Here is a 22,867-nt window from a genome sequence, read left to right on the forward strand (position 1 = left end):
CAGTTTTGATTTTCACTGAATTTTCTGCTGCTGATGAAATTTTCCTGTCCAGCTCAGCCAGCCATGCAAAGATGGAGTAGTTGAAGCTAATAACCTGTCTTTGTGGCTCCAATCAGCAAAGCTAGAACAGCTAATGCTGCTGCTGCTTTTCTCTCTTCCTTCTGCTTTTTCATAGAATCACAGAGTCAGTCAGGTTGGAAAAGACCTCAGAGATCATCAAGTCCAACCTAGCACCCAACACCTCATGATTACCAAACCATGGCACCAAGTGCCACGTCCAGGCTCTTCCTAAACACCTCCAGGGATGGTGACTCCACCACCTCCCTGGGCAGCACATTCCAATGGCCAATCTCTCTTGCTGGGAAGAACTTTCTCCTCACCTCCAGCCTAAACTTCCCCTGGCACAGCTTGAGACTGTGTCCTCTTGTTCTGGTGCTGGTTGCCTGGGAGAAGAGGCCAACCCCCACCTGGCTACAACCTCCCTTCTTGCTTGTTCATCATCTTCAGCCCTGCAGTGGGAAATGCAACCCCTTGGCAAATTCAGCCCCCTTGTCAGTAGGTGCTGGGTCTAGGCACTGCCCTCCACTTACACTGCCTGCAGTTTCTGTGTGCAGCCTGTTGAACTATTTGATACTTGAGATAACAAACATTGCTTTTTGCTGCTCAGGAATGAAGTTTTTGGAAGACTGCCCAGTTCAGCCACTAATTCCACTCTATCTGCTGGTGGGTGGTGTGATTGGCAGCTTAAAGGTAATGTGCCTTCTGTGTGTGAAAAACACTTTGTGTGACTAGACTTTGCCTTGCTGGCTAAGACATGATGCTGGCTCCAGGCAGTTAAGTGCATGCTGTAGTGAAGAGTGCCATGGAGACTGAACTGTGCTTGTTCCACCACTTGAAGCATCCATCAGTCAATGGGATGCTAATGAGTTCAGCATTGTCCTACATCGTGGTTGTGACTTTCTCCTACATCACAGAACCTGTGCAACCCAGGGAGATTGCTACATAACATAGATGCCTGTGGTGAACGGGGTCCTGTCTCCACAAGCAGTCCTTCAAGCCTCCCAGACCTTTTCCCTGTGTTTCCAGACACAGAAGCTGATCAGACAGTGAAGCTACTCTCCTAGTTCTGGGAATATCACAAAACTCCAGGTGTTTGCACATAGTCCTTCCCAAGTCCCTGGCCAGAAGCAGTGACCATGCAGCTTGCTTTCACAAGAAAAATGTTCTTGCACTACAGCAGGGCTTGTCCACGTAGGCACAGCATTTTCCACCCACAGCTACCTCTCTTCTAGGGGACTTACATCTTCACTGAGTCAGAGACTGGTTTCTTGACAGGTAGAAGCACCTTCCTATCCCTCTTATACCCTGGTCACCATAACGCTGCAGCTGTTGGCTCTAGGATAAAGGATCACCCCCTCGCCACAGTCCCTTTGCAGATGGTCTTAACTGGCTGCCTGTGGGTGGGAAGAGGCTTGTCACAACAGACTGCAGAGCTGCTTTAAGGCTTCTCAGCAGGATTAAGCAGAACTGTTCTTTGCTGTCAAAGGAAGGAAAAGGGGCAGAGCTGAAAGGAAAGCTTCAGAACTGCCCCTGTGGGGCACGAAGGGCTAAGAACAGCAAGTGCTGCCGCTGGAGGGAACGTCTGTATGGGCAGCTTGGCCCATCCTGCATAGCTGACAGGGGCAGCAGCAGCCTGGCACCCAGCCTGCCTTTCCAGGAGCCCAGCACTGGCAAAGCAGACAGAGTAGGCTTGATGGGTCACGGCCTAATGTTTCAGTACAGGCAGCTTGTCCCTTGAAAGGAAATGTGCTAGTCTCTGCCTTGACAGCACTGCACAGTGGAGCCAAAAAGTGCTGCAGGCAAGACCTAGCTGTGTTCCCCTTTGTTTCTAGTCCCTTTTCTTTGCCAGGATAAAAAGAAGGGGGAAAGAATATTCCTCTCAGGTCTCTGCATTCCCTGCAATCTGTCACAGGAGTAACCAAACTGTGTTGGTGGGATATGAATCACCCTCCCGAGGACCTTTGCTCAGGGAGTAACTGGAGGGAAGAAGAAAGTTCTTAATCTTGTTACAAGAAATTTGCTATGCTTTGAGTTCTGCAATCAGATGCTGAGTCATTTGATCACACCAGTGGACTTATCTGTATAATCAAAGGTTCATTCAACAGCAGTTGAGAGCAGATTAGAGAAGAAGTGAAAGGAAAATGTCATGCTAATGAACTGCAGCCTCCATCAAAAAATGTTGATTGTTTCTTAGCTCTTTCTGGCTCAAAGCCTGTTTTTCTCACCCCAAATAATATGGTACTAAGTGGGTCAGTTAATACCCCTGCTGATGTCAAATAATGCCTTGAATTTGGCTTCAGCTGGCAGCAGGAGTGCCTGGCTGCAAGGCAGGCAGTACACGTGGTCAGAATTTGCCTGGCATAACTTGTGTGTCATAATGCTTGATCTGTGGCCAAATCCCACCTGCCTCATCTCTGCTCATCATACTGCACCAGCTCCACTGAGCTGTACCTGTGCTTGACCTCTGAGAGTTGTATGGTCAGAGAATGGGTGTAGGATGAAGCCTGGATGAGTGCTGTTCTGTGACAGGCATGATGTCATGGCAAGTCACTGGCCCAGAGCTGTGGGCTGCTCATCTCTTTCCTTACCACCACCAATCTTTCAAAAGGCAATGGCAACCTGCAGATGTTCACAAAAGCAACTGGACAGCCTCTGGAGAGGCCATAAATCCACTTGGGAGGCTTCTCCAATGCCCTCAAAACCAGTGATCCACTGCCATCTAACCCCATGCCTGTTGCTGAGCTTGGTGAAGTTTGGGTAGGGGCAGCTGCCTAGGCTCTGAGCTCACCTCAAAGCCAATGAGTTGCACAGAACTGCAGGCCAAGCCACAGACCCCCACGAGGAACCTTAGACACACTGGCCAGGTAGGTTTATCCCTTCTGTGTGTTATGAGCCTGCCTGAATGATCAGTTGAGAAGAAGATGCTTTGATGGTTTGAATGGGCACACCATTTTGAGGGCAGAGCTGGGTGTGAAGCTACCCAGTGGAAACTCTGCTTGTCACATGTGGTGGTGCTGGGACTTTAATCTCTGTTCCTCACAAACTGATACCAGGATCTGGGCTAGACAAGTAGCTGGGTTTGTGAACAAGTACTGAATAACTTGTAAACAATCAAGCAGTTTCACAGGGAAGAGCAAGATGATCCTCTTCCCAGATCTCCCAGACCCTCCTGCTCACCCTTGCCTCTAGGAAATGCAGCATATGGACTGAAATAGGAACCAGGCAGAGTATAGATCCAAATGGCTTTCCTTAGCCAGTGTTCTCACCATTAATCACTGACTAATGGAGAAGGGAGAGTGTAAAACGAGAGGTGCTCCTCTCTCTCATTTCAAGCAGGAGAATGAGCACAGAGTACAGCTCCAGGAAAGGGCTGCAGACCCCTGCCTGGACAGCATGGTCCTCCCCATGGCCACTTACACACCCACTTCCTTTATCACAGTATCAGTCAGGGTTGGAAGGGACCACAAGGATCATTCAGTTCCAACCCCCCTGCCATGGGCAGGGACACCCCACACTACATCAGCCTGGCCACAGCCTCAGCCAGCCTGGGCTTAAACACCTCCAGGGACGGAGCCCCAACCACCTCCCTGGACAACCCATTCCAGGGCTTCACCACTCTCATGGGGAAGAACTTCCTCCTCCCCTCCAGCCTCAATCTCCCCACCTCCAGCTTCATTCCATTCCCCCTAGTCCTAGCACTCCCTGAGATCCTGAGCAGTCCCTCCCCAGCCTTCCTGGAGCCCCCTTCAGATCCTGGAAGGCCACAATGAGGTCACCTGGGAGCCTTCTCTTCTCCAGACTGAGCAGCCCCTTACCCTTCTCTCTGGATTTTGCTCCTGCTTGGCAGAGGCAGCTGCCTGTTCAGTAGGTTTCCTAGAATCCCTTTCTAAGGACACAGCTTCTCCACCTGCTCCTCTGCTGGTCCTGGCTGAAGGCAAGAAAATGACACTTAATTGAAGAAAATGTGACAGAATCATTCCAGGTACCTGAAACACTTTGTCAGGGGTTTAGGTTGAAGTCTAGACCCTTCATATTTTCATTTGAGATGATTCACCTATCCAGCCATGGAAAATAGAGTTAGAAGACACAAGTCCACCCACTACAAGGCAGGAACTACTCTGCTTAAGTCATTTAGCAGTTACTCTAATCTCTCCTTAACAGTCTCCAGCGTGGGAGCTGCTGCCATCTCCCTGCACAATCTGTTCTCATGCCTTTCCATGCTTGCCTCTGGAAGGTTTTTATCTCAATACCCAGCCTAAATCTCACTGCTGAATAAACTGCAGGGGGAAACTGCTTTGTTTTCCAGCAGGACCTGCCCCATTTGTGGCTCCTCCCTTTTCTCTTGGGTGATTTTCCCACACTCAGTTTTAACTTGGCCCAAAGGCTGGCAGTGGCCAGAAGGTGCTGAGGCTTCCCACAGCCAATTTACTTATTGCCTTTTTCTCCCCCCGTGCCTCCAGGTGACTCTCCTGCTGTATGACTCAACCAGGATGAGGCAGCTGCTTTCCAAGTCTGTGGTGATTGATGACGACGATGACGACGAGTATCCCTGGAGGCAGAATGCTCACAAGTACTACATCCACCTCACCCTCAGCCTTTTCCTCTTTCTCTGGTTCATCCTTGGGAACTACTGGGTTTTTTCTGTGTACCTGCCAAATTTTATCCCACCTTTCCATCAGCCTCAGGACTACTGTGACAAAACCCTGTACATCTTTGCCGTTGGTGTTCTCGTTCTCAGCCACACTGTTCTCTTTCTCCTTGTCCTTTGCAGCTGTTGCATATATTGCTTTTCCAGGCAAAGGTACTCGTCTGAGGAAGACTAAATGCCACATTAATAAAGTCACAGATGTCTGGGAAAGAGTGCACAACAATTAAGAGGCACTAGTTCAGCCTTGTGTACATCTTTGTTGCGCTGTATCTGTGTGTGGTAGCCACCAACTGCAAGAGGGAGCGGTAAAACACAGCAGCAGCTGGAAATGGCTGAGCTGGAGTGCAGCTCAATCAATGCCAACTGATGCTACAGATGCCAGGGTGCATTCTTGCTGACTTCTACTTTCCCTTTTGAAGTATTGGATGGTCTATCTGGAATAATCTCTTGCAGAGGGCAAGCCCCTCTAACACAACTACATTCTTTCAGCATAGCACATACTTGCCTACACAAATAGCCATGGTGTCCTCCTCACTGGGCTCTGAACACCTCCATGGCCTTGCTGGGGTGTAGCACCATCTCTGCATTGCAGATGAGGGAGCTGAGACAAGGAAATAAAGGGCTGTATTCAGACTGTGGGGGTTGGCCTCTTCTCCCAGGCAACCGGCACCAGAACAAGAGGACACAGTCTCAAGCTGTGCCAGGGGAGGTTTAGGCTGGAGGTGAGGAGAAAGTTCTTCTCAGAAGGAGAGATTGGCCATTGGAATGTGCTGCCCAGGGAGGTGGTGGAGTCACCGTCACTGGAGGTGTTTAGCAAGAGACTGGATGGGGTGCTTGGTGCCATGGTTTAGTTAGTCCTGAGGTGTTGGGTGACAGGTTGGACTTGATGATCTCTGAGGTCTTTTCCAACTTTATTGATTCTATGACTTTGCCAGTGACTCAGGTGTTCACTAGAGACCTATTCAGGGTGCTGTTAGACCAGCCAAGAAGTAGCTATGAGAGCCACATGGGCATGTACAAAAAGCAGTCTGAATCTGGCCTTCAGGTCTCTTTCAAACTTGGATTAGAAAGCATCTCTATCTGACTTTGGTGCTAAAAGAGATTGTCTGAACATATCCATACATATATATAGGTATATATATGTGTGTGTGTGTGTATATATATATATCTCCAATATATTTGAACAGAGCCAAGCCAACATGTCAGTCTTCAGCAGAACAAAAAAGCAAGCTGCTGAGTATGAGATACCATTTCATTTTCCTCATAATCCTGTGGGTGTATTTGCAAAGAGCCTTTCAGCACAGCCCCACATTTGTAGCCATGCTCTCATGACACTTACATGACCCTCTCTGTACCTGTGTGGCCTTTAAAACATTCTTTTCACCCTTGGTGTAGCAACTGAAGTTCAGAACTTTAGGGCAGTCCTCAATTAACTGACTGGAAAAAAACACCAAGCAGCCAAATCCACTGCTCTGGGCACACTGCAAAGCACAGTGGTGGTTCCTGGGTGCTTTATGCAACACCTAAATCTTGTGTCAAAATTACATCTAGGAATGGGGCCAAATCCAGAACCTAAACCAGGGCATGACTGTAGAGTAGAGTAGAGTAGAGTAGAGTAGAGTAGAGTAGAGTAGAATAGAATAGAATAGAATAGAATAGAATTAAGCAGGTTGGAAAAGACCTTTGAGATCATTGAGTCCAACCTATCACCCAACACCATCTAATCAACTCAACCATGGCACCAAGTGCCTCATCCAGGCTCTTCCTAAACACCTCCAGTGATGGTGACTCCACCACCTCCCTGGGCAGCACATCCCAATGGCCAATCTCTCTTGCTGGGAAGAACTTCTTCCTAACATCCAGCCTAAACCTCTCCTGGCACAGCCTGAGACTGTGTCCTCTTGTTCTGGTGCTGGGTGCCTGGGAGAAGAGACCAACCCCCACCTGGCTGCAACCTCCCTTCAGGGAGTTGTAGAGAGCAAGAAGGTCTCCCCTGAGCCTCCTCTCCTCCAGGCTAAGCAACCCCAGCTCCCTCAGCCTCTCCTCACAGGGCTGTGCTCCAGACCCCTCCCCAGCTTTGTTGCCCTTCTCTGGACACCTTCCAGCAACACAACATCTTTCCTAAACTGAGGGGCCCAGAACTGGACACAGGACTCCAGGTGTGGCCTGAGCAGTGCTGAGTGCAGTGCAGAATGGGTGGATTTGTTTGTCCATGTGCTGGTGAATGCAGTGTCCAAGTGCTCTTTCTGCTTTTGCCTGTGTGCATGTCTGTTAACATGGCCAAAAGGAAGGGGCTGCCCTCTATCCAAGCCTGAGGGTGGCCCCAGGCTCAGGAGGAGGATGTGTGGTTTAGGTAATTTTTCTGTTAAAACCACACAGCTGAAGCCTATGATTTTGGAGAAAGCTCAGTAATGCCTGTGGGAGGGTGAGATCCATTGAACAACCTCAGCAGTGTGCTGCAGCTGAACAGGCTCTGCTGGGGAAGCAAGCATCCTTCCTGGGACTTGGGCTGAATACAGCGTGGCATCTGCAGCCACCTTTGTCTCTGTCTCAGAGGCTGCTGCATTGGCAACCAAAGGCACATTTGGGCCACAAGAATTTTCACTCAAGCTCTGGTTGTAAGCACTGTTTGTTTCCAGAAAGCTAAAGAAGGTAGGACAAAGGGTAAAATAATCTGACAAGAGGGCAGCTCCAGTGTCAAAGTTCCCTGCTCTGCAGGAGCCACTCAGGGGGAGTCACAGTCAGGCTGTCCCTGCTCAGCAATCCATGGAATGGGAATGACTAACACTGCTGTCTGCTTGGGCCATGCTCAGTTACATGCAGGGAGATATGACCCATGGAAATGTTTGTTTTTATTTGTGGGCCTCAGACTGTATCTGGGAGAGATCAGAGGCCAAGAGCTGCTCCAGCCCACTCTCTCCACTGCCTCTACAAAAGTACTACACACTTCTGAACCATAACTGCTGCCAGTGGTGGAATGCTGGAATTCCTCCTTCCCACTCAAAATACCTCACTGGCTCAGCATTTGCCCTCCTGCATTTTGTTGTTCACTTCTGACCTAGGTGATTTTACCTTCAGTGGAGAACATCTTCCATTCATTAAGATGCCAAAGTGTTTAAGAAATAGCCTAGCAGCAGGTGGAACTCTCTCCATCATTTGGATAGAATAGAATAGAATAGAATAGAATAGAATAGAATAGAATAGAATAGAACAGAACAGAACAGAACAGGTCGGAAGAGACCTTCAAGATCATCGTGTCCAACCTATCATCCAACACCACCCAACCAACTAAACCGTGCAGAATAGAATAGGAATAGGAATAGGAATAGGAATAGGAATAGAATAGAATAGATTAGAATAGAATAGAATAGAATAGAATAGAATAGAATAGAATAGAATAGAATAGAATAGAATAGAATAGAATAGACCAGGTTGGAAAAGACCTTTGAGATCATCCAGTCCAACCTATCACCCAGCACCATCTAATCAACTCAACCATGGCACCAAGTGCCTCATCCAGTCTCCTCTTGAACACCTCCAGTGGTGGTGACTCCACCACCTCCCTGGGCAGCACATCCCAATGGCCAATCTCTCTTCCTGGGAAGAACTTTCTCCTCAATTAATAATAATAATGATAATAATAATAATGATCACTCAGCTTAAGTCCAGGCAAAAGCAGTTTAACTGAAGGCACTTCATTTCACTTTGAGGCCAGCCAGGAACATGAGCATGGTCCACAGCACCTTAACTTGCGAGCAGCAGCTTTTGAATGCCACAAACTGCTGGTGTCCAAGAGGTCTGCTCAGTCCCTGGAGAAGGAGGTACAGCTCCTTAGCAAAGAGCTGTGGGGGCATTAAGCCAGGAAGACCCAAGCATCAAAAGACTGAAGACACAACCTGCACCTTGGCATGAAAGGGTTTGGCACGTTGCCATTAGGCTAAAATGGCAAGTTGGAGATGCTCTCTTTGTAATAAAGTCTTATTAGCTGTTACTATTGTCAGGCTTTGCTCTTTTTTTGGCCCCCTACTTCCCCCTTTTTGAATAGGAATGTCTTCTGGGAACTGAACCAAATACACACTTCAGACAATCATTATGAACTCTACTATGTATTGACAGTCATGCAGGAAGCCATCTCTGACTGTGGCATCTCCTCTCTGGACAGCAAAGGTCTGCTTCTGGAAGCCATCTCTGACTGTGGCATCTCCTCTCTGGACAGCAAAGGTCTGCTTCTGGAAGCCATCTCTGACTGTGGCATCTCCTCTCTGGACAGCAAAGGTCTGCTTCTGGAAGCCATCTCTGACTGTTGCATCTCCTCTCTGGACAGCAAAGGTCTGCTTCTGGAAGCCATCTCTGACTGTGGCATCTCCTCTCTGGACAGCAAAGGTCTGCTTCCAGCTGCCAAAGGCAAGGTAATGCATCATTGCAGTGGGTTAGCTGGCTTGCTGGTTGAGAGTACTACACAAGCCTAAGAATAGACAGACACAAGCCCATTTCTGCACACACACACACACACAGGCTCTAGACATATACTTACCATAAATACAATGTGGCAGCCATGAAATAAATCACACTCTTTACAGCTTATTGCCCACAGTACATTTCCCCACCCACCGCTCTGCCTTCTTTGGCAGTGGGCACAATATGCCCAAGCTCTTGGGAGCAGCTTCCCACAGCTATTTTAAAAGCTGCAGCCAGACAGGAAAGTCTCAGGCTCCATCGTTTCAGCTGCTGAACACAGGACAGCTGCTGCCTGCTGACCCAAGGAAGAGAGGGAAGAGGAGTGTCAGGCATACCACAGACCTCGTCTCCTCAGGAGCACGTAGAAGGATGGTGTGCTGGTGGAGGAGCAGCTCTCTCCCACACAGCACTTGCTCTGGGCTTCACAAGGCTCCAGAGCAGACTGGAAAGTCACAGGGTGGCTCTGCAGGAAAAAATGAAGCAGCAGGAGCAGTTCTAGGCTGTGCTGGGAGTTGCTCTGAACATCTCAGCTCCTGAAACATGGAAGGTTGGTGTAAATGAGCCTACAAGCTTTGACTTTACAGACAAGGGTCTATGAAGATCACAGTATCACAGCATGTTAGAGGTTGGAAGGGACCTCCAGAGATCATCCAGTCCAACCCAGATCACTTAGGGCAGTCTGCACAGGAATGCACCCAGGTGGGTTTTGAAAGTCTCCAGAGCCTGCAGTCTCCAGAGACTGCACATCCTCCCTGGGCAGCCTGTTCCAGGGCTCTGGCACCCTCACTGTAAAGAAGTTTCTCCTCATGCTGAGCTGAAACCTTCTATGTTCAAGCTTGTACCCATTGTTCCTTGTCTTATCCTTGCACACCACTGAAAAGACATTGGTCCCCTCCACTTGACACCCACCCCTCAGATATTTACACACATTGAAGAGATCTTCCCTCAATCTTCTCCAGACTAAACAGCCCCAGGGCTCTCAGACTCTCTTCACCGGGGAGATGCTCAAGTTCCCTAAGCATCCTCCTGGCTCTCTGTTGGATTCTCTCCAGCAGGTCTCTGTCTCTCTTGAACTGAGGAGCCCAAAACTGGACACAGTACTCCAGCTGTGGTCTCAGCAGGGCAGAGTAGAGGGGGAGAAGAACCTCCCTAGGCCTGCTGCACACACTTGTCTTGCTGCACCCCAGGATCCCATTGGCTCTCTTGGCCACCAGGGCACATTGCTGTCCCATGGAGAACTTGCTGCCCACCAGCACTCCAAGGTCTTTCTCCATGGAGCTGCTTTCCAGCAGGGCAGCTCCTAACCTGTCCTGGTGCCTGCTGTTATTCCTCCCCAGGTGCAGGACTCTGCTCTTGTCCTTATTGAACTTCATGAGGTTTGCCTGCACCCAGCTCTCAGCCTGTCCAGGTCACATTGGATGGCAGCACAGTCTATGGGGTGTCAGCCACCCCCCCAGTCCTGTACCATCAGAGCTTGCTGAGGGTACTCTCAATCCCCTCATCCAGATTGAACCAGTGATGGCTTGTGCACATCATACAACATTCAACCCCACATCAGTTTCTGTAAGGTATCTTGAATCTCATCTCTGGTTATTCATCTTCCCTGGATTATTTTTGATAGGGCTTTTGTGGCAGGCTGCAGAGTCCTACATGTTCTGCATGCAGCACAGAAAGGACTGCTACCTCAGGACTTCAGTTTGACAGTGTTGCTTCTGGGCTTACATTCCATCAGGAAGAGTGTGGCCAGCAGGAGCAGGGAAGTCATCCTGCCCTGCACTCAGCACTGCTCAGGCCACACCTTGAGTCCTGTGTCCAGTTCTGGGACCCTTAGTTTAAGAAGGACATTGAGACACTTGAAAGTGTCCAGAGAAGGGCAACAAAGCTGGGGAGGGGTCTGGAGCACAGCCCTGTGAGGAGAGGCTGAGGGAGCTGGGGTTGCTTAGCCTGGAGAAGAGGAGGCTCAGGGGAGACCTTCTTGCTCTCTCCAACTCCCTGAAGGGAGGTTGTAGCCAGGTGGGGGTTGGTCTCTTCTCCCAGGCACCCAGCACCAGAACAAGAGGACACAGCCTCAAGCTGTGCCAGGGGAGGTTTAGGCTGGAGGTGAGGAGAAAGTTCTTCCCAGAAAGAGTAATTGGCCACTGGAATATGCTGCCCAGGGAGGTGGTGGAGTCATCATCACTGGAGGTGTTTAAGAGGGGATTGGATGTGGCACTTGGTGCCATGGTTTAGTTAGTCCTGAGGTGTTGGGTGACAGGTTGGACTTGGTGATCTTTGAGGTCTTTTCCAACCTTATTGATTCTATGATTCCATGATTTTTTGAGGTTCCTGCTCACTACTGGAGTATGTGAAAGACACAATATCACTAAGCTATCACAGTATCACTAAAGTATCACTAAGACCCCCAAGTGCAGGTCATAAGAGGGAAAAGAGAACATGTTTAGGAAGTGTAGTACTTGAGGAAAGCTAAAAGAGGCTGAGAAGTGCTGTCTGGTGTTGCATAGTACCAGGAACCTGCTGTAAACAACAGAGGTATATTGCCAGAACAGGTCACTGAGAGGACTGCACTCAGTTCTGGGGAATCACTTTGCATGCTGCTAACAGTGATCTACCAAATGTCTCATTTCAATGAAAATGCAGGGGGGAAGGTACTGACCAGTGTAAGCACAGGAGTGTGTGTGACCAGAGCTTAAAAGTGAAGCCACTTCACATTTATCACTCATGCCAATTACAATCAACCCTGCTGCAGTTTCACTGAGATGAATAGTTAGATCAGGGACTGATTGTGCTCACACATTTCAATCTAAGCCACACAGACTCTTTTGTATGAGTCCTGTGTCCAGTTCTGGGCCCCTCAGGTTAGGAAAGATGTTGAGGTGCTGGAAGGTGTCCAGAGAAGGGCAACAAAGCTGGGGAGGGGTCTGGAGCACAGCCCTGTGAGGAGAGGCTGAGGGAGCTGGGGTTGCTTAGCCTGGAGAAGAGGAGGCTCAGGGGAGACCTTCTTGCTCTCTCCAGCTCCCTGAAGGGAGGCTGTAGCCAGGTGGGGGTTGGTCTCTTCTCCCAGGCAACCAGCACCAGAACTGAGGCCCTGAGCAGTTGGTGGAACAAACCTGGACTTATGATAAGGGAAAATGAGAGATTCCTGTTCCTGGCCCCTCAGTCAAATGGAGTGATTGAGCTGAGCTGATTACATACTGCCACATTTGTCTCTGGAGAACAAAAGGCTGTTTGGTCTGGGGGAAGCCTGCTCATTGGAAACAGCACTGCTGATGACAGGGGCTGGCAAACTTTGTAATTCCTTGGGCATAAGAGCACACAACAAAACAAATACCCTACTGTTCATAAAAGCACCACAAAGGCCAGAATTCTGACCCCTCCCTGCATTCAGGGTGAGCAGCCTGTGCTTGTCTCCTCATGCTACCAGCCTAAGCACTTCAGACAGCTCCCTGAGACCCCAGGATCCGGGTGTTCCTCTTCGACCACTTGCCAAACCCTCCGCTTCAGCCAGGGAAAGGGCAGAGTGCCGACCGCCTCTCCCCAGGCTGCTGACAGCTCTTGACTGCCACTGCACTCACAGGGGCAGAGGAAAGCTGGAGCTTTGGAGTGCTCTGCCCCCACAGCTGAGGCCAGCGTGGCAAATGCAGGGTTGGAAGTGGCTCCCACACCAACAGCAACTCGCTGATGGTTGTCACTTGCTTCGAAAACCTGGCCCCAATTAGAGATGCTGAGCTTCCCTGCAAATCTGGCCCTTAATGCCTGCTCCTGTTCCCACTGCAATCAGTGGCAGGGCTCTGATTGATTTAATGGGGGCAGGCACAGAGACTTAATTAGAAAATTGGTAACTGCAAAGAAAGGAGAGAATGCACAGCAGCCTGCCAGGGCTCCAGTAGGAAGCAAGCAAAGGAGCTGCTCGTCCTTAAGATGGAGATTTTAGCCTCTCTCTCTCTCTCTCTCCTATTAAAAGAGCTTGGCAAGGTGGCCTTGGAGCTGCTCTTAAACATCTTAGATAATACATAGTTGCTTTTCAGCTCTTCAGTACTCCATCTACCTTTTAGATCAGTCCCCTGAGAAGGAAATATGAAACATGCTGAAAAACAACAGCCCTTAACAGCAAGCAGTATTTGCAGCTGCTGTGTGGGGAGGCAAGTCAATTACTGCTGTTAAAACCCTTCCTCTTTGACAGCTCTAAAGCGTGTTTGACATCTCAGTCCAGTCCAGGCCTGGCAGGCACTTTTGACAAGCTCTTGTGTTCCAAGAAAACCCTGGGATTGTGAGCTCACTGCTGCGTGAAAAATCCTAATACCCAGAGGCTCACAGTCACAACTGTGAAATAGACCAGACCAGACTAGACTAGACTTGAGTTGAATGGAATAACCAGGTTGGAAAAGACCTCAGAGATCATCAAGTCCAACCTATCACCCAACACCATCTGATCAGCTCAATCATGGCACCAAGTGCCTCAGCCAGGCTCTTCCTAAACACCTCCAGGGATGGTGACTCCACCACCTCCCTGGGCAGCCCATTCCAAGGGCCAGTCTCTCCTTCTGGGAAGAACTTTCTTCTCACCTCCTGCCTAAACCTCCCCTGGCACAGCTTGAGACTGTGTCCTCTTGTTGTGGTGCCCTTCTCTGGACACTTTCCAGCAGCTCAACATCTTTCCTAAACTGAAGGGCCCAGAACTGGACACAGGACTCAAGGTGTGGCCTAACCAGTGCAGTGTACAGGGGCAGAATGACCTCCCTGCTCCTGCTGGCCACACTCTTCCTGATGCAGGCCAGGATGCCACTGGCCTTCTTGGCTGCCTGGGCACACTGCAGGCTCATGTTCAGCCTACCATCAACCAGCACCCCCAGGTCCCTCTCTGTCTGGCTGCTCTCAGCCACTCTGACCCCAGCCTGTAGCACTGCCTGGGGTTGCTGTGGCCAGTGTTTAGAACCTGGCACCTCATATTGTTGGACTCTGCCCATCTGCCCAGCCTGTCAAGGTCCCTTTGCAGAGCTCTCCTAACAGACTGACACCTTCTCCTAAGTTGGTGTCATCTGCAAACTGGGTGCACTAAATCTTCCCATCCATTTCACCCTCCTTACTGCAATGTCCACTTGTGCACTTTTCCCTACTGCTATGCTTCACCCTGTTAGTAGGAGCTGGAAATTTCATGGTTGTGTTTGCTACATAAGATGCTACTTGGTCTGGCACATCACAGTTGCTTGTTTCAGCAGAGGGTCCCTTTGACAGCTTGCCAGGGCCGAGGATGCTCGCAGATCGAATGTCTAAAAGCAGCACAGGGGGGTAAATGGAAGTGAAAAGAAAAAGCATTCCACAAACCGCTGTAAGGGTGGACAGGAGCACAACCCCACCCCCCAAAAACACACATCGCCCTCCCTCGTACCCGCTCTCCCCTCCGTGCGCGCAGCCAGCGCCGGCCGCGGGCAGGGCAAGGCGGAGCCGCTCCCGGCCCTTACCTAAGCGCGGGCAGGGCCGGGCCGGGCCGGGAGCCTTATGTAAGGGCAGAGGCGGGGCCAGCACTGCTGTGGCGACGGCAGCAGGACAGCCATGTCCTGGTACCGCAACACCGTCTGGTTCGTGAAGGGGCTGCGGGAATACACAAGGTACGGGCGGCGGCTGCCCCCGGGCTGTGCGGGGCGGCGGGGCGGAGCGGGGCGGCTGGGGGCGTTCCTCTGCGCCCGCGGGCGCTTAACCCTTCCAGGCTGCTGGTACACTTGTAGTGGAAGTTGCCCAGCCTGGGGCTCTGGTTCTAATCGAAGCTGCCCAGCCAGGGCAGACAAGTTAATGCCCTGTCGTTCAGAACTGTCCGGTGGTGCTGCCTCGGCACATCCTGGCTCCGCTCGCTGTTGCGGTTCTAATCGAAGCTGCCCAGCCTGGGCAGGCAAGTTAATGCCCCGTCGTTCAGAACTCGGTGGCGCTGCCTCGGCACATCCTGGCTCCACTCAGGCAGCCGCCCTAGGGCTGCAGCTGGGGCACTGCCCGAGGGTGGAAAGTTTGGTGCTTGCGGCAGGAGAGCGCCTGGAGCTGTTGCTGCGCCGCTGGTTGCTGTGTCACTGGCGCTGTGCGTGGACTGCCCCACGAGTAGGAAGTGATGGAGTAGAGGAGTTTAGCCCATGCTGGGCCGTGAGGGCTGAGCACTTCCCACCCCTCCCCTCTGCTTTTCGGAAGTACTGTCTTCTAGTTTCTCACATGTGTCTCTGCTTTACACAGGTGCGGCTATGAGTCTGCATCCAGGCACTTCAATCCAGACGATGTGGAGGTGAACGTGGCTGGGAGATCCTTTCTGGTCACTGGTGCCAACAGTGGCATTGGCAAGGCCACTGCCAAAGAGATAGCGAGGAGAGGTGAGCCAGGCTGTCCTGAGGAGCCCTGAGGGTTTGTTACAGAGGAGATGGAAGGAAGCAGGCTGGGCCCTCCAGCACAAAGTGTTTAAGATGCAACTGCATGAGGCACTTAGTGCCATGATGTAGTTGATCAGATGGTGTTGGGTGATAGGTTGGACTGGATGATCTCAAAGGTCCTTTCCAACCTGGTTAATTCTATTCTACACAACTTTTGGGGATGGGGGAGTCAGGCATGTCATTTTAGAGGGCTGTTAGTGTGAGTTAGAGGTTTATTGTGTTAAAACTGGAATTATGAGATAAAATTAGTGGAGAAGAGCTGCAAAGTATTCTCCAAGTGCATATGTACTGAAGCTGCCAGTGATGGTGGCATCTAAGGCTGCTGGTGATGGATCAAGGTCTGTTTAAGGCAGCAGCCTGGTTTGGTTTGAACTAGTTTGAAGAATGTCTAATTTCAAAGCAGTGATTGATCATCTTATTATCATCTGCTATGGTACCTTTCATGATATAATGAAAGAAAGCAATTGCTTTTGCTAAGCTGAGATGAGAGTATAAAAGGAGGAACACAGCTGCACTTGAGCTTAGTGATATAATAACTTACTGGTGTTGCTCTTTGTAAGCCAGGCAATGGTAGGACTGAAACAAGCTGCTGCTGGAGGGTAACCCTAATCCCTCTCAGAGCTGACACAGTAATTCCTGTTGTGCAAGAGTGATGGGAGTTTTGGCATGTGGAATGGAAGGGAGCACTCTGGGGCTCTTTGCTCTCTCTTTGCCTGCTTAGGTTTCTTAATTATCTTATCAAGGAAAGTAGCAACTTGATTAAATTAATTCAGAATTATTAGCATCAAAGAGCCTGGGGTTTAAAGATTCCCCTCAGTGCCAGAATGTGATTGATTGCAGGTTCCCACTGCTGCCATTGTGTAGAATGGCTTCATGTAAGCATGGTTTTGCCTTTTGACTGTTTCTCTCATCCATGGATGCTTGCCAGGCTTTGCAAGCTCTCAAGCTGACTAGATCCACACAGGATTTGGTCACCATGACTAGTATTTGGAGCCCAAAGAACAACCTTGGGGTCAGACTGCTAGTCTGACACCTTGGATGTGTGTTGCACTGCCTAAGAAGTTAAAATGACTTCACAGTGTCTTCCTGATCCTGTCTTTGCACTTGTTGCTCTGAAACCCAGCATCCAGGGTTGTAGAAAGGCAGAGACAGGCAGAGGTTGGTCTCTTCTCCCAGGCAGCCAGTACCAGAACAAGAGAACACAGCCTGAGACTGGGGAGGTTCAGGCTGGAGGTCAGGAGTAAGTTCTACACAGAGAGAGTGATTGCCCATTGGAATGGGCTGCCTGGGGAGGTGGTGGAGTCACCATCCCTGGAGGTGTTCAGGAGGAGACTTGATGGGGTGCTTGCTTGCATAGTTTAGTTGGTTGGGTGGTGTTGGATGATAGGTTGGATGTGATGATCTTGAAGATCTCTTCCAAACTGGTTTATTCTATTCTATCAGCTGTTGGGGCTCTGGCTTCTAGTTGCATCTTCTCAAGCACACCATGACAAGAAAGGAAGGAATTCAGGTTCAGTGAAAGAATAAACAGGTTGTGTTGGCCTTACCTTTAGCTCTTTAGAATAGAATAGACCAAACCAGGTTGGAAGAGACCTTCAAGATCATCGTGTCCAACCCACCTAAACAACTAACCCATGGCACCAAGCACCCCAGCAAGTCTCCTCCTGAACACCTCCAGGGATTGTGACTCCACCACCTCCCCAGGCAGCCCATTCCAATGGGCAATCACTCTCTCTGTGTAGAACTTCCTCCTGACCTCCAGCCTGAACTTCCCCTGGTGCAGCCTGAGACTGTGTCCTCTTGTTCTGGTGCTGGGTGCCTGGGAGAAGAGACCAACCTCTGCCTGTCTACAACCTCCCTTCAGGGAGTTGTAGAGAGCAAGAAGGTCTCCCCTGAGCCTCCTCTTCTCCAGGCTAAGCAGCCCCAGCTCCCTCAGCCTCTCCTCACAGGGCTGTGCTCCAGACCCCTCCCCAGCTTTGTTGCCCTTCTCTGGACACCTTCCAGCAAGTCAACCTCCTTTCTAAACTGAGGGTCCCAGAACTGGACACAGGACTCAAGGTGTGGCCTGAGCAGTGCAGTGTCCAGGGGCAGAATGACCTCCCTGCTCCTGCTGGCCACACTGACAGTCTTCATGACAGTTTCTTTAGCCTGAATTCAACTTTCCTCTGGATTGGTGTCACACACAATCACCCAGGTTCTTGTGGGTATTGCAAGTTTGGGGCTTTCCTGCGTCTTTTGCACTGTACTTCCACTTTATGCAGTCTCCACCCAACCCATGTGTTGTTTAAGTACAGATAGTTTCAATCTTTGCCATGAAAGAATCTTTAAATCCCTTTCCTAGCCCCTAGGTCCTACCAAAGCTTCCCTCTGTCCTTAACAAGAAAAATCTTCATACTCAAAGCCCTTAAAATCCACTTCTGTTTTCATGGAATGTTTTCCCCTGTGGGCTATGAAAGAGTTCCTGATCAGCTTGAAAGCTGCCATGTTTAATTAGTACCTGCACACATTACTTGTGCTTTTTGGGTAGAGCTCCTTAACCATCTGCAAATATGCATCCTTAAATGCCTTAAGATCTGCAGCTAAAGCTCTCCTTTGCAGCTGAAGCCTACAGTCACAATGAGAATGGCCAGAGGCAAGCACTGGACACTGCCTCTTCTGATTGCCTTTTCTCCCACTTGTTGTATCTGCTCTCTCTGGGGCAAAGATTGCCTTTCATTTTAGAATAGAATTAACCATGTTGGAAGAGACCTTTGAGATCATTGAGTCCAACCTCTCACCCAACACCATCTCATCAACTAAACCATGGCACCAAGCAGCCCATCAAGTCTCCTCCTAAACACCTCCAGGGATGGTGACTCCACCACCTCCCCGGGCAGCACATTCCCATGGCCAATCTCTCTTGCTGGGAAGAACTTCTTCCTAACAGCCAGCCTCAACCTCCCCTGGCACAGCTTGAGGCTGTGTCCTCTTGTTCTGGTCTTGTTATAGACCAACCCCCACCTGGCTACCGCCTCCCTTCAGGTAGTGCTACCTGCAGGCTACAGATTTCCCCCAGGCCAGAATGCAATCACACAAGGGTTTTCAGACGTGCTTGGATGGTATCAGAACCGTTAGTTTCTGACCTTCCTGGCCCCCCCTCTCGGCTGATGGCTGCCCCAAGGGGTTACCTAACAAACTACTCCGTGTGTTTCCTGTCGAAATCCACCAGGTGGCACGGTCCATCTGGTGTGCCGGAACGAGGAGCGGGCTGCGGCCGCCAGGGGAGACATCGTGGCAGAAACCGGCAATCAGGTCAGTTGTTGCCAGTCCTTTGCTTGCTCTCAGGCTGTTCATGTGAAAGACTTCGGAAGCCTTGAGCTGCAGTATGTTGTGGCTTAGTTGTTGTGGTTTTTAATAGCATTTCCTATGTAGTTTATCATCCACATAGAATAGAATTAACCAGGTTGGAAAAGACCTCTCAGATCATCCAGTCCAACCTGGCACCCAGCACCATCTAATCAACTCAACCATGGCACCAAGTGCCTCAGCCAGGCTCTTCCTAAACACCTCCAGGGATGGTGACTCCACCACCTCCCTGGGCAGCACATCCCAGTGGCCAATCTCTCTTGCTGGGAAGAACTTTCTCCTCACCTCCAGCCTAAACCTCCCCTGGCACAGCTTGAGACTGTGTCTTCTTGTTCTTCCTAATATCCAGCCTAAACCTCCCCTGGCACAGCTTGAGACTGTGTCTTCTTGTTCTTCCTAATATCCAGCCTAAACCTCCCCTGGCACAGCTCCCCTGCAGAGCTCTCCTACCCTGTAACAGATCAACTCCTGCCCCCAGCTTGGTGTCATCTGCAAATTTACTGCTGATGGACTCAATGCCCTCATCCAGATCATCAATAAAGATATTGAACAGGATGGGGCCCAGCACTGCTCCCTGGGGCACACCACTGGTGCCTGGCTGCCAGCTGGCTGTGGCACCATTCACCACCACTCTCTGAGCTCAGCCTCCAGCCAGTTCCTGACCCAGTGTATGCTCTGAAGTGATTTAATGTCAATGAGTGATGGTTTTGGTGATCAGTAACATCACCACCAGCATGCAGCTTTATTTAATGTTTGTTGTTGGTATCTTTGGTGATGTCCTACTTATAATTCCTGACTATGTGGCTAGAGGGTTTCAAAAGTTAATGCATTGCAACACTCTGGCAACAAGCTTTGTGAGTTTGCAGCGTTGAAGGGTTTTTGTCTGAGTAACATGGTGTTGATTTGCTAAGGTTGGCTGCTCTTTCAAGTCCTGTGTGTGCTCCTAGTTCCATCCTCTACATACTTTACATCTCTGCTTCTTAAACTCTCTTATTTTCCTCTTTCCTTCTCTTGCACACATCGCTCTACAGCATACCTCTGTTGTTCTGTCTAATTATTGAGGAGAGTGCACTTATTGAGTCCTGTGTCCAGCTCTGGGCTCCTCAGTTCAAGAAGGACATTGAGACTCTTGAATGTGTCCAGAGAAGGGTAAGGAGGCTGGGGAGAGGTCTGGAGCACAGCCCTGTGAGGAGAGGCTGAGGGAGCTGGGGTTGCTTAGCCTGGAGAAGAGGAGGCTCAGGGGAGACCTTCTTGCTGTCTACAATACCTGAAGGGAGGTTGTAGTCAGGTGGGGGTTGGTCTCTTCTCCCAGGCAACCAGCACCAGAACAAGAGGACACAGTCTCAAGCTGTGCCAAGGGAGGTTTAGGCTGGAGGTGAGGAGAAAGTTCTTCCCAGCAAGAGAGATTGGCCATTGGGATGTGCTGCCCAGGGAGGTGGTGGAATCACCATTCCTGGAGGTGTTCAAGAGGGGATTGGATGTGGCATTTGGAGCCATGGGTTAGTTAGTCCTGAGGTGTTGTCTGCCCAGTGCTAGGTTGGACTTGATGATCTCTGTGGTCTTTTCCAACCTTACTGATTCTATGAGCAGTGCAGTCATTGTCTTTCTCTCCTGTTTGTCTTGGCTGGGATAGAGTTAATTTTCTTCACAGCAGCTCCTATGGTGCTGTGGTTTGGGTTTGTGACTACACCAGTGTTGACAATCCATGTTTCAGCTGCTGCTGAACAGTGCTCCCTCAGCATCGAGGCCATTCTGGTTCTGGTGCTGAGCAGGCCAGGGCTACACAAGAAACTGGGAGGGGATGCAGTGGGACAGCTGACCCCAGCTAACCAAAGGGATGTCCTATACCATATGGTGTTGTGCTCAGGGATAAAATCCAGGGGAAGGAGGAGGAAGGAGAGACATTTGCAGTTATGGTGTTTGGCTTTCCAAACCATTGTTGCATGTGCTGAAGCTCTGCTGTCCTGGGGACTGCTGAGCACTTGCCTGGCAATGGGAAGCAGTGAATTAATTCCTTTGTTTTGCTTGCACACATAGCCCTGCTTCACCTATTGAACTCAACCCACAAGTTTTGTCTGGTTTACCCTGTCAGTTCTCTCCCCTGTCCCACTGGGAGGGCAGTGAGTGAGTGGTTGCATGAGGCTTAACTGCCTGCCTAGGTTTAACCCACAGCACTTGGTTGGGGAGCTATCTTCATTGTAGACAGTGGCCTGGCTCTTGGACATGGGAATGTGCTTCCAGTGAAAGTTTTTTCATGTTGACCCAGAGATACCATACTGGCTGAATTCCTGCTCTTTGGTTTCAGCTCCCTGGTGTGACACAACCAGCACTGCACTTCGTTAACGGAGTGAATTAGATCAGCCCTCATGCAGAGCTACTTGCCAGCTGTCTGTGGCTGTGTAGTCCCATGGCTGTGGTGAGACTGGTGATTATCTGTTACCTCCTTTTCTAGCTGCAGTCAGACAGCCTGGGAGGAGGGGTGAGTTTGACCTCTGGAGGTTCCTTCATGTTCTGTTTTCTGTCATTTGTAGGGAAAAAAAAACACCCCACAAACCTGAGGGAAGTAACTTTCTTCCTCCACAAGCAGCAGTTAGTGCACTCACACTCTTTAGCAGGCTGCCAGCCTGTGGTTTCTGTAGTCATGAAAGAGTTTGAGGGCACTGCACAAGTCCTCTGTGACCCTGGGGACAGAGCACTCCTGTAGAAAGCAGCATTCAGTGAAGTATTAGATGAGCTGCACAAGATGCCCTGGGGGATGTAAGACTGCATGCTAGGCAGAGTCATTTTAATAAGGAGTCCACAAGAACATCCTTCTTTATAAGTACTCATTCAGAAGCAATCCAGGGAGATAATAAAATGCTTTATCTGCAACTTGTCAAGCTGTATGCAGGCTCAGCTTGCACTCCCTGATTATCTAGTGGGGGATCTTGTTGTAGTGCATGCCAAAGTTGTGTTTGGTTTGGTTTTGATGTCTTCCACAGCAGCACACACCAGAGTTCAGTGCTGAAATGCAGTTGCTTTGCAGGCATCTCTGCCCAGACCTGGAAACTGGGAAGTTTTCCTACTCTCCTACTGCAAATCTAGTCAAGGATGTTTGGCCTCACCTTGAAAATGCCCTGGCTACTCTTGAGGCTTGTACAGGGAGCAGGCCTCTGGGTCGTTTGCTTTGAGCCAATGTGAGAGTCCTCAGCAGATCAGTGTTGATGTAAATGTTTTCCAGTCTGTGGAATCACTTGTAGCACTGAACATCTGCCCAAAAGGCTTCAGCTCTTCTGCACCCTTAAGGCCAGGCTGGATGAGGCTCTGGCCAGCCTGATTAGTGTGGGGTGTCCCTGCCCGTGGCAGGGGGGTTGGAACTGGATGATCCTTGTGGTCCCTTCCAACCCTGACTGATACTATGATCTAATGGTAATAGCTTTAAAACTAGAATGCTTTTAGAGGAGCATCCAATTAGAAACAGCAGAGCAATGCCAAGTTATTGGTAGAAAATGAGCATTATAGAATAGAATTAACCAGGTTGGAAGAGACCTTCGAGATCATCCAGTCCAACCTGTCACCCAACACCATCTGATCAACTCAAACATGGCACCAAGTGCCTCATCCAGGCTCTTCCTAAACACCTCCAGGGATGGTGACTCCACCACCTCCCTGGGCAGCACATCCCAATGGCCAATCTCTCTCTCTGGGAAGAATTTCTTCCTCACCTTGAGCCTAAACCTCCCCTGGCACAGCTTGAGACTGTGTCCTCTTATTCTGGTGCTGGGTGCCTGGGAGAAGAGACCAACCTCTGCCTGGCTACAACCTCCCTTCAGGGAGTTGTAGAGAGCAAGAAGGTCTCCCCTGAGCCTCCTCTTCTCCAGGCTAAGCAACCCCAGCTCCCTCAGCCTCTCCTCCCAGGGCTGTGCTCCAGACCCCTCCCCAGCTTTGTTGCCCTTCTCTGGACACCTTCCAG

At 50.1% G+C, this 22,867-nt stretch overlaps 2 protein-coding genes and 1 long non-coding RNA gene across 5 annotated transcripts in view; 2 read left to right on the forward strand and 1 right to left on the reverse strand.

Moving 5' to 3' along the window:
- The window catches only part of TMEM272 (transmembrane protein 272), a 29,004-nt gene extending 23,670 nt beyond the window's left edge, over positions 1 to 5,334 (forward strand). For both annotated transcript variants that reach the window (XM_068165272.1, XM_068165273.1), the window contains 2 exons: positions 668 to 750; positions 4,521 to 5,334. In XM_068165272.1, the coding sequence (XP_068021373.1) occupies positions 668 to 750; positions 4,521 to 4,883 (446 nt within the window). In that variant the 3' untranslated portion in view covers positions 4,884 to 5,334. The remainder of the gene's footprint in view (positions 1 to 667; positions 751 to 4,520) is intronic.
- Positions 5,335 to 8,344: 3,010 nt separating this feature from the next.
- LOC137454855 (uncharacterized) lies at positions 8,345 to 14,795 on the reverse strand. Its single transcript, XR_010990691.1, has 3 exons — positions 14,626 to 14,795; positions 9,509 to 9,699; positions 8,345 to 9,103 (listed from the first exon to the last, which is right to left on the reverse strand). It is a non-coding gene; the product is annotated as an uncharacterized lncRNA (long non-coding RNA).
- DHRS12 (dehydrogenase/reductase 12) overlaps positions 14,666 to 22,867 on the forward strand; it is a 30,969-nt gene continuing 22,767 nt past the window's right edge. Inside the window, exons 1-3 of one of the 2 annotated variants that reach the window (XM_068165207.1) lie at positions 14,666 to 14,772; positions 15,380 to 15,513; positions 18,779 to 18,861. In XM_068165207.1, coding sequence (XP_068021308.1) covers positions 14,717 to 14,772; positions 15,380 to 15,513; positions 18,779 to 18,861 — 273 coding nt within the window. In that variant the 5' untranslated portion in view covers positions 14,666 to 14,716. The remainder of the gene's footprint in view (positions 14,773 to 15,379; positions 15,514 to 18,778; positions 18,862 to 22,867) is intronic. The other variant, XM_068165209.1, reaches the window with a different exon arrangement.

The sequence above is a fragment of the Melanerpes formicivorus genome, unplaced genomic scaffold, assembly GCF_026170545.1.
Source record: "Melanerpes formicivorus ecotype bairdi unplaced genomic scaffold, bMelFor1.0.p_v2 SCAF_87, whole genome shotgun sequence".
Taxonomy (NCBI): domain Eukaryota; kingdom Metazoa; phylum Chordata; class Aves; order Piciformes; family Picidae; genus Melanerpes; species Melanerpes formicivorus.